The sequence below is a fragment of the Oncorhynchus mykiss genome, unplaced genomic scaffold, assembly GCF_013265735.2.
Source record: "Oncorhynchus mykiss isolate Arlee unplaced genomic scaffold, USDA_OmykA_1.1 un_scaffold_371, whole genome shotgun sequence".
Lineage (NCBI taxonomy): Eukaryota > Metazoa > Chordata > Actinopteri > Salmoniformes > Salmonidae > Oncorhynchus > Oncorhynchus mykiss.
Genome location: NW_023493818.1, coordinates 25,001 through 35,000, shown reverse-complemented (window position 1 = coordinate 35,000; position 10,000 = coordinate 25,001). Strand labels below are relative to the sequence as shown.

Sequence of the window (10,000 nt, the reverse complement as noted above, 5' to 3'; positions counted from 1 at the left end):
GAGAGGGAGAGGGAGCATTAGAGGGGGAGAGGGAGCGTTAGAGAGGGAGAGGGAGCGTTAGAGAGGGAGAGGGAGCATTAGAGAGGGAGAGGGAGCATTAGAGAGGGAGAGGGAGCGTTAGAGAGGGAGAGGGAGCATTAGAGAGGGAGAGGGAGCATTAGAGGGGGAGAGGGAGCGTTAGAGAGGGAGAGGGAGCGTTAGAGAGGGAGAGGGAGCGTTAGAGAGGGAGAGGGAGCGTTAGAGAGGGAGAGGGAGCGTGGGAGAGGGAGAGGGAGCGTTAGAGAGAGGAGAGGGAGCGTTAGAGAGGGAGAGGGAGCGTGGGAGAGGGAGCGTTAGAGAGGGAGAGGGAGCGTTAGAGAGGGAGAGGGAGCGTTAGAGAGGGAGAGGGAGCGTTAGAGAGGGAGAGGGAGCGTGGGAGAGGGAGAGGGAGCGTGGGAGAGGGAGCATTAGAGAGGGAGAGGGAGCGTTAGAGAGGGAGAGGGAGCGTTAGAGAGGGAGAGGGAGCGTGGGAGAGGGAGCGTTAGAGAGGGAGAGGGAGCGTTAGAGAGGGAGAGGGAGCGTGGGAGAGGGAGCATTAGAGAGGGAGAGGGAGCGTTAGAGAGGGAGAGGGAGCATTAGAGAGGGAGAGGGAGCATTAGAGAGGGAGAGGGAGCGTTAGAGAGGGAGAGGGAGCATTAGAAAGGGAGAGGGAGCGTTAGAGAGGGAGAGGGAGCGTGGGAGAGGGAGCGTTAGAGGGGGAGAGGGAGCGTTAGAGAGGGAGAGGGAGCGTTGGAGAGAAGAGAGTTAGAGAGGGAGAGGGAGCGTTAGAGAGGGAGAGGGAGCATTAGAGAGGGAGAGGGAGCATTAGAGAGGGAGAGGGAGCGTTAGAGAGGGAGAGGGAGCATTAGAGAGGGAGAGGGAGCATTAGAGGGGGAGAGGGAGCGTTAGAGAGGGAGAGGGAGCGTTAGAGAGGGAGAGGGAGCGTTAGAGAGGGAGAGGGAGCGTTAGAGAGGGAGAGGGAGCGTGGGAGAGGGAGAGGGAGCGTTAGAGAGAGGAGAGGGAGCGTTAGAGAGGGAGAGGGAGCGTGGGAGAGGGAGCGTTAGAGAGGGAGAGGGAGCGTTAGAGAGGGAGAGGGAGCGTTAGAGAGGGAGAGGGAGCGTTAGAGAGGGAGAGGGAGCGTGGGAGAGGGAGAGGGAGCGTGGGAGAGGGAGCATTAGAGAGGGAGAGGGAGCGTTAGAGAGGGAGAGGGAGCGTTAGAGAGGGAGAGGGAGCGTGGGAGAGGGAGCGTTAGAGAGGGAGAGGGAGCGTTAGAGAGGGAGAGGGAGCGTGGGAGAGGGAGCATTAGAGAGGGAGAGGGAGCGTTAGAGAGGGAGAGGGAGCATTAGAGAGGGAGAGGGAGCATTAGAGAGGGAGAGGGAGCGTTAGAGAGGGAGAGGGAGCATTAGAAAGGGAGAGGGAGCGTTAGAGAGGGAGAGGGAGCGTGGGAGAGGGAGCGTTAGAGGGGGAGAGGGAGCGTTAGAGAGGGAGAGGGAGCGTTAGAGAGGGAGAGGGAGCGTTAGAGAGGGAGAGGGAGCGTTAGAGAGGGAGAGGGAGAGGGAGGGTTAGAGAGGGAGAGGGAGGGTTAGAGAGGGAGAGGGAGGGTTAGAGAGGGAGAGGGAGGGTTAGAGAGGGAGAGGGAGCGTTAGAGTGGGAGAGGGAGCGTTAGAGAGGGAGAGGGAGCGTTAGAGAGGGAGAGGGAGCATTAGAGAGCAGGAGACCTTGGGGGATGTGGATGCATTGAGACAAGGAAACTATGGTTGTCAACAGGTTGGAATACATAGACGCTATCAAGCACCCCAGATACAAGCTGTGATATAGTGTGTGTGTGTGTGTGTGTGTGTGTGTGTGTGGAAGCAAGGAAAGGGGATGATGGTGTTTTCTTCATCTGTTTATTCACCTGTCATTGGTTCTGATAATGATTACTAGGCCCCCCCCTCTGTCTCCCTCCCTCCCTCCCTCTGTCTCCCTCCCTCAGTCTCCATCCCTCTCTCTCCCCTCCCTCCCTCTGTCTCCCTCCCTCCCTCAGTCTCCATCTCTCCCTCCCTCCCTCCCTCCCTCCCTCAGTCTCCCTCCCTCCCTCCCTCAGTCTCCATCCCTCTCTCTCCCCGATCCCTCTTTCTCCATCCTTCTCTCTCCCCTCCCTCCCTCAGTCTCCCTCCCTCCCTCAGTCTCCATCCCTCCCTCAGTCTCCTCCCTCCCTCCCTCCCTCAGTCTCCATCCCTCTCTCTCCCCTCCCTCCATCCCTCCCTCCCTCAGTCTCCATCTCTCCCCTCCCTCCCTCTGTCTCCCTCCCTCCCTCAGTCTCCATCCCTCTCTCTCCCCTCCCTCCCTCACTCTCTGTGTATCAAGTGACAGGGGGATTGGGGTTGATAATCAGGGTCTGTATTTTCTCATCAGTCTTAAATCAGACCAATTACACGCTAGCTGATGGAGAGCATGGTCAGGTTGATGTAGGCTGATAAGAAACACACACACATATACAGACAAGCACACACACACACACACAGATACAGACAAACACACACACACCCCTCTAGGATTAAGCGCTCTGTCTCAGGGTATCTGCCTCTCTTATCAGAGACAACCATCCCTGACATGACCTGTCTACTGCCATGGCTGCAGTGTTACACACACACACACACATATTTATTTAAGGTTATTGTGATGTGCAGTACCAGTCAAACGTTTGGACACACCTACTCATTCAAGGGTTTTTCTTAGTTTTTACTATTTTCTACATAATATTGAAGACATTAACACTGTGAAATAACACATATGGAATCATGTAGTAACCAAAAAAGTGTTAAACAAACCTAAATATATTTTAGATTCTTCAAAGTAGCCACCCTTTGCCTTGATGACAGCTTTGCACACTCTTACGAGCCTCTCGTGTGCCTCTCTTGGGCTGAGGGATATTTTAGCCCAGGCTAAGAGGAGTGTTCACACGTGCACATTGTAAAGTGGACTAGCACCAACCTTAGCCCAGGGCTAGCTGGCCCTGCTCATCAATTCATACTGTTTAACCCTTCCGTCTGAGGACAGGAAACATTGGTTGCTATGCCTAACAAAAATGGTTGCTATGCAGGCGGGCTAACCTCTTCTCACCGAGCCAACTAAAGAGACGAACTCTACAGCAGGAACAGCAGCAAACGATACATTGCTCTCCCTGTTCATAGATGTTCTATCTACATTTAATTGCATAAATCCATGATAATAATATAGGTCATAAAAGTTTACGTCTCGTTTGTTCACAGCGTTCTCTGTTCAGCGGCCAGATCGAATTTCTCAAGTGAAACATTGTTGGAAAAGGCAGACAGCGAGGTTTATACAGGCCAGACACAGGGGACATGGTGTTTATACAGGGGACATGGTGCTGATACAGGGGACATGGTGTTAATACAGGGGACATGGTGTTAATACAGGGGACATGGTGTTAATACAGGGGACATGGTGTTAATACAGGGGACATGGTGTTTATAGAGGGGACATGGTGTTTATACAGGGGACATGGTGTTAATACTGGGGACATGGTGTTAATACTGGGGACATGGTGTTAATACAGGGGACATGGTGTTAATACAGGGGACATGGTGTTTATACAGGGGACATGGTGTTAATACTGGGGACATGGTGTTGATACAGGGGACATGGTGTTAATACAGGGGACATGGAGTTAATACTGGGGACATGGTGTTAATACAGGGGACATGGTGTTAATACAGGGGACATGGTGTTAATACAGGGGACATGGTGTTAATACAGGGGACATGGTGTTAATACAGGGGACATGGTGTTAATACAGGGGACATGGTGTTTATACAGGGGACATGGTGTTTATACAGGGGACATGGTGTTAATACTGGGGACATGGTGTTAATACAGGGGACATGGTGTTAATACTGGGGACATGGTGTTAATACAGGGGACATGGTGTTAATACAGGGGACATGGTGTTAATACAGGGGACATGGTGTTAATACAGGGGACATGGTGTTTATACAGGGGACATGGTGTTTATACAGGGGACATGGTGTTAATACAGGGGACATGGTGTTGATACAGGGGACATGGTGTTTATACAGGGGACATGGTGTTTATACAGGGGACATGGTGCTAATACAGGGGACATGGTGTTAATACAGGGGACATGGTGTTAATACAGGGGACATGGTGTTAATACAGGGGACATGGTGTTAATACAGGGGACATGGTGTTAATACAGGGGACATGGTAACACAGGGGACATGGTGTTAATACAGGGGACATGGTGTTTATACAGGGGACATGGTGTTAATACAGGGGACATGGTAACACAGGGGACATGGTGTTTATACAGGGGACATGGTGTTAACACAGGGGACATGGTGTTTATACAGGGGACATGGTGTTAACACAGGGGACATGGTGTTTATACAGGGGACATGGTGTTAACACAGGGGACATGGTGTTTATACAGGGGACATGGTGTTTATACAGGAGACATGGTGTTTATACAGGGGACATGGTGTTAATACAGGGGACATGGTGTTAACACAGGGGACATGGTGTTTATACAGGGGACATGGTGTTTATACAGGGGACATGGTGTTAATACAGGGGACATGGTGTTAATACAGGGGACATGGTGTTTAAACAGGGGACATGGTGTTTATACAGGGGACATGGTGTTAACACAGGGGACATGGTGTTTATACAGGGGACATGGTGTTTATACAGGGGACATGGTGTTTATACAGGGGACATGGTGTTTATACAGGGGACATGGTGTTTATACAGGGGACATGGTGTTAACACCTGTCTTATTGTTTAACATCGGTCGCATGTTGTGTTTGTCCGTTTGCACCGGGCTTTGGAATACAAGTGGGAATCCTTAGCCCAGGGCCAGTCTAGCCTTGGGTTAAGATAGCCTGGGGCCAGTCTAGCCTTGGGTTAAGATAGCCTGGGGCCAGTCTAGCCTTGGGTTAAGATAGCCTGGGGCCAGTCTAGCCTTGGGTTAAGATAGCCTGGGGCCAGTCTAGCCTTGGGTTAAGATAGCCTGGGGCCAGTCTAGCCTGGGGCTAAGAACGATGCAGTGTGAAAAGGTCTCTTGTTTTCTGTCTCTACCCTCATCTCCTCAACCCCCTCACTGTCTCACCCCCCACTTCCTCCTCTCTCATCCCTCTCTATCCTCTACCCTCATCTCTTCAACCCCCTCACTGTCTCACCCCCCACTCCTCCTCTGTCATCCCCCTCTACCCTCATCTCCTCAACCCCCTCACTGTCTCACCCCCCACTCCTCCTGTGTCATCCCCCTCTGTCATCCCCCTCTACCCTCATCTCCTCAACCCCCTCACTGTCTCACCCCCCACTCCTCCTCTCTCATCCTCATCTCCTCAACCCTCATCTCCTCAACCCCCTCATTGTCTCATCCCCCTCTACCCTCATCTCCTCAACCCCCTCACTGTCTCACCCCCCCACACTCCTCCTCTCTCATCCCCCTCTACCCTCATCTCCTCAACCCCCTCACTGTCTCACCCCCCACTCCTCCTCTCTCATCCTTCATCCTTATCTCCTCACCCCCCATCCCCCTCTACCCTCATCTCCTCAACCCCCTCACTGTCTCACCCCCCCCACACTCCTCCTCTCTCATCCCCCTCTACCCTCTACCCTCATCTCCTCAACCCCCTCACTGTCTCACCCCCCACTCCTCCTCTCTAAGTCATTAGGTTTGGTGTAGTAATGAGATGTGTTCCTGTGTAAGTGGTTTAGTTTGGTGATGGCTGGTTTGGTGTAGTAATGAGATGTGTTTAACCCTGTGTGTCTGCGCAGGCGTATGATGTTTTTGCCAACCTGGGCATCAGTCGTCTGCTGGAGCCATCTGACATGGTTCTGCTGGCCATCCCTGACAAGCTGACCGTCATGACGTACCTCTACCAGATCCGAGCCCACTTCAGTGGAGAGGAACTCAACGTGGTGCAGATAGAAGCCAACAGCAGCCGCAGTACATACAAGGTGGGTCTGTTGATGTTCTGTAGTAATGCATACAAGGTGGGTCTGTTGATGTTCTGTAGTAATGCATACAAGGTGGGTCTGTTGATGTTCTGTATTAAAACATACAAGGTGGGTCTGTTGATGTTCTGTAGTAATGCATACAAGGTGGGTCTGTTGATGTTCTGTATTAAAACATACAAGGTGGGTCTGTTGATGTTCTGTAGTAATGCATACAAGGTGGGTCTGTTGATGTTCTGTATTAAAACATACAAGGTGGGTCTGTTGATGTTCTGTATTAAAACATACAAGGTGGGTCTGTTGATGTTCTGTAGTAATGCATACAAGGTGGGTCTGTTGATGTTCTGTATTAAAACATACAAGGTGGGTCTGTTGATGTTCTGTAGTAATGCATACAAGGTGGGTCTGTTGATGTTCTGTATTAAAACATACAAGGTGGTTCTGTTGATGTTCTGTATTAAAACATACAAGGTGGGTCTGTTGATGTTCTGTAGTAATGCATACAAGGTGGGTCTGTTGATGTTCTGTATTAAAACATACAAGGTGGGTCTGTTGATGTTCTGTATTAAAACATACAAGGTGGGTCTGTTGATGTTCTGTATACATACAAGGTGGGTCTGTTGATGTTGTTAAACCTCATATTCACCTCCAGCACCATCACCACTGTTTCTAGACTCTGTGGGGAAACTGCTTTTTTTCTGTGTGAGGTCATCAGGGTCTCTGAGCAAATGTCCCCGTGTGAGGTCATCAGGGTCTCCTGAGTAAATATCCTGATGACCTCACACGGGGACGTCTTTATTTATTTTGATTCGGTGACTTTCAACAACTAGTTCCCTTCCTGGGGGAGGATGTTTGACTCGCTGTGTCCCAGCGAAACTCATATTAGTTGGGGGGGGGGGGGGTTTGTGAGAAAGAGTTATACAACTACATTTAAAATGTTATTATTCTTGTCATTAAGGTGGGAGACTTCGAGACAGACACCAACGCCTCCATCGGCCAGGACAAGTTCTATGCCGAGCTAAACGTCAGTGACGCTAATGCCCAGACCACTGGATCCAGTGGGGACGTTAGCATCGGAGCTAACGGCGCTAGCGCCACCAATGGAGCCGTGGGGAAAGAGGAGGAGGAGATGGAGGTGGTGAGGAAGAGTGAGACTGTGTCTTTCTCCCTCCCTGACTTTGGGGTGTCCCCCTCCTCTCTCACCTCACCCCCCCTCCCCTTGCCCCGCGCGGCTCTACCCCCCACCGCCACAGAGTCCTCCCACCCCAGAGCAGCGCCTCGCTCCCTTGCCACCACACCTCTGGGAGACGATCGCCATCAATTACAACTATCTCTGAAGGCAGTCACCCTCCCTTTGAGGACGGAGAGAGGGACGGAGAGAGGGATGGAGAGAGGGACGGAGAGAGGGACGGAGAGAGGGACGGAGAGAGGGACGGAGAGAGGGATGGATAGAGGGATAGAGAGGGAGACGGAGAGGGAGACGGAGAGAGGGACGGAGAAGGAGACGATGGAGCAGGAAGGGATGAGGGATGGAGCCCCGGACAACGGGGCCCTAGATTCAGGGTCCCCTACACGGCAAGGAACCTCGGGGCCCCCAGGGGCCTCGTCTCCCTCCTCCCACAAGCTGGGCTTCTCCTACAACCGTGATGCTGACCTCATCAAGAAGAAGAGGGCCAGCCTCCGTCACTCTGAGTCTGAGACCGCCTCCGACTGCAGCAACCCCACCCCTGACAACCACGCTGACACGCCCACTAAACAGGTAAATGTCTAGACATTCCTACTGATTTGATTGATTGATTGATAGACTGATGAATTATATCTCAGGTTCGTACACCGTTTGGTGAGACCTTTAAGGACACCAGCTGTAGACACTCTGACTCTTAACAGGTCAACACACTAACGACGGTTCTTTCCTCACCTCCACGCCTTTATTTCATCACTGCCGCACCTATTAAACTACTCATCTTCTCGTCAGTGATCAGTGTAATCAGGTGCTCTTGTCCGAAGCTACAACCTGATGAATGTAACAGTGTAGCTTCGTGCTGAAGAGGCAGAGTTTAGAAACACCGATCCAGTCAAACAGCATGTGGTGCTTCTGATGGGTTTCTGCTACGGAGAAAACTGCTGCTTCCCATCCCGTTTCAGATGTTGTCACCGTGGGCCCGAGCAGCCGTCAGGTGGAGAGGCGCTAACATTACCCAAACATCCCACAAGCTCTTTTGACATTTCATTATATTTTTCATTATATTTCTCATCCCGCTGTGTGATGGCAGGTTGTGCTCTGGCTGCGTGGATACGCTTCACAGGACACGCCTCCGTTCTCGCAGTCACACACACACACACACACACACGCCTGTCTGCCTGCCTTAACCCCTCGATCATAACACCGTTTAACACCTTGAAAGGTCGCGGTGGAGGTCACTGCAGTCATAATGCTACGTCTACGTCACTGCTGTATATTAAATTATTAGCATCACTGTTATGGCTTTGTGGTCCGACTTGGAAAACTCCAGATGTCCGTTATTTCCGGCGTGACCCGGTTGTAGCAGGTTGAACCTTGTTCAGCTCTGCAGAGTGGCCACTAACTGGCACAGCCTCATAGTCATCAAATCTGATATTAAACCTAATCATAACCACACTACTAACCCTAATGCCTAACCTTAACTACATGTCTAACCCTAATGCCTAACCTTAACCACACTGCTAACCCTAATGCCTAATCCTAATCTTAACCACACTGCTAACCCTAATGCCTAACTCTAACCTTAACCACACTGCTAACCCTAATGCCTAATCCTAACCTTAACCTCTCTAGGGGGTGTGAGACGCTACAGTCCCACCTGGCCAACATCCGGTGGAATTGCAGAGCGCCAAATTCAAATTAAATTACTATAAATGTTTAACTTTCATTAAATCACACTTGTAAAACCATTATAAAGCTTAACTTGTTGTTAATCCAGCCGCCGTGTCAGATTTCAAAAAGGCTTTACGGCGAAAGCAAACCATGCGATAATCTGAGGACAGCGCTCGGCACACAAAACATTACATACCAGCCAAGTAGATTAGTCACAAAAGTCAGAAATAGCAATAAAATGAATCACTTACCTTTGATGATCTTCGTATGGTTGCACTCACAAGACTCCCAGTTACACAATACATGTTTGTTTTGTTCGATAAAGTCCCTCTTTATATCCAAAAACCTCCATTTTGTTGGCGCGTTTTGTTCAGTAATCCAATGGCTCAAATGCGGTCACAACAGGCAGAAGAAAATTACAAACAGTACCGGTAAAGTTTGTAGAAACATGTCAAATGATGTTTATAATCAATCCTCAGGTTGTTTTTAGCCTAAATAATCGATAATATTTCAACCGGAAAATAGCGTCGTCAATATAAAAGAAAACCAAGAAAGGCGTGCTCTCGGTCGGGCGCAGCAAACAGCTCTGGGGACATCCTACTATCCACTCACTCAGAGTTGTAATTCTCCCTAATTTTTCAGAATAAAAGCCTGAAACAATGTCTAAAGACTGTTCACAACTAGTGGAAGCCATAGGGAACAGAATCTGGGTCCTATCCCTTTAAATGGTGAATCGGCTTTCATTGGAAAAACAGCCATTTAAAAAATAACGGCACTTCCTGGATGGATTTTCCTCATGTTTTCGCCTGCCATTTCAGTTCTGTTATACTCGCAGACATTATTTTTAAGTTTTAGAAACTTTGGAGTGTTTTCTATCCCAATCTACTAATTATATGCATATCCTAGCTTCTGAGCCTGAGTAGCAGGCAGTTTATTTTGGGCACGCTTTTCATCCTGAGGTGAAAATAGTGCCCTCTACCCTAGTGAGGTTAACCACACTGCTAACCCTAATGCCTAAACTTATCCACACTGCTAACCCTAATGCTTAACACTAACCTTAACCACACTGCTAACCCTAATGCCTAACCCTAACCTTAACCACACTGCTAATCCTAATGCCTAACCCTAACCTTAACCACA

General features: G+C 50.0%; 2 protein-coding genes across 2 annotated transcripts in view; both read left to right on the top strand.

Annotated features, from left to right (window-relative positions):
* The window catches only part of LOC110514664 (EH domain-binding protein 1), a gene marked incomplete at its 3' end in the record, with an annotated part of 99,412 nt that extends 92,055 nt beyond the window's left edge, over window positions 1–7,357 (top strand). The window contains exons 8-9 of the mRNA XM_036973952.1: window positions 5,827–6,009; window positions 6,965–7,357. Of these exons, the coding sequence (XP_036829847.1) occupies window positions 5,827–6,009; window positions 6,965–7,357 (576 nt within the window). The remainder of the gene's footprint in view (window positions 1–5,826; window positions 6,010–6,964) is intronic.
* Window positions 7,358–7,417: 60 nt separating this feature from the next.
* LOC118953488 (EH domain-binding protein 1-like) overlaps window positions 7,418–10,000 on the top strand; it is an 18,480-nt gene continuing 15,897 nt past the window's right edge. Inside the window, exon 1 of the mRNA XM_036973951.1 lies at window positions 7,418–7,765. Coding sequence (XP_036829846.1) covers window positions 7,451–7,765 — 315 coding nt within the window. The 5' untranslated portion in view covers window positions 7,418–7,450. The remainder of the gene's footprint in view (window positions 7,766–10,000) is intronic.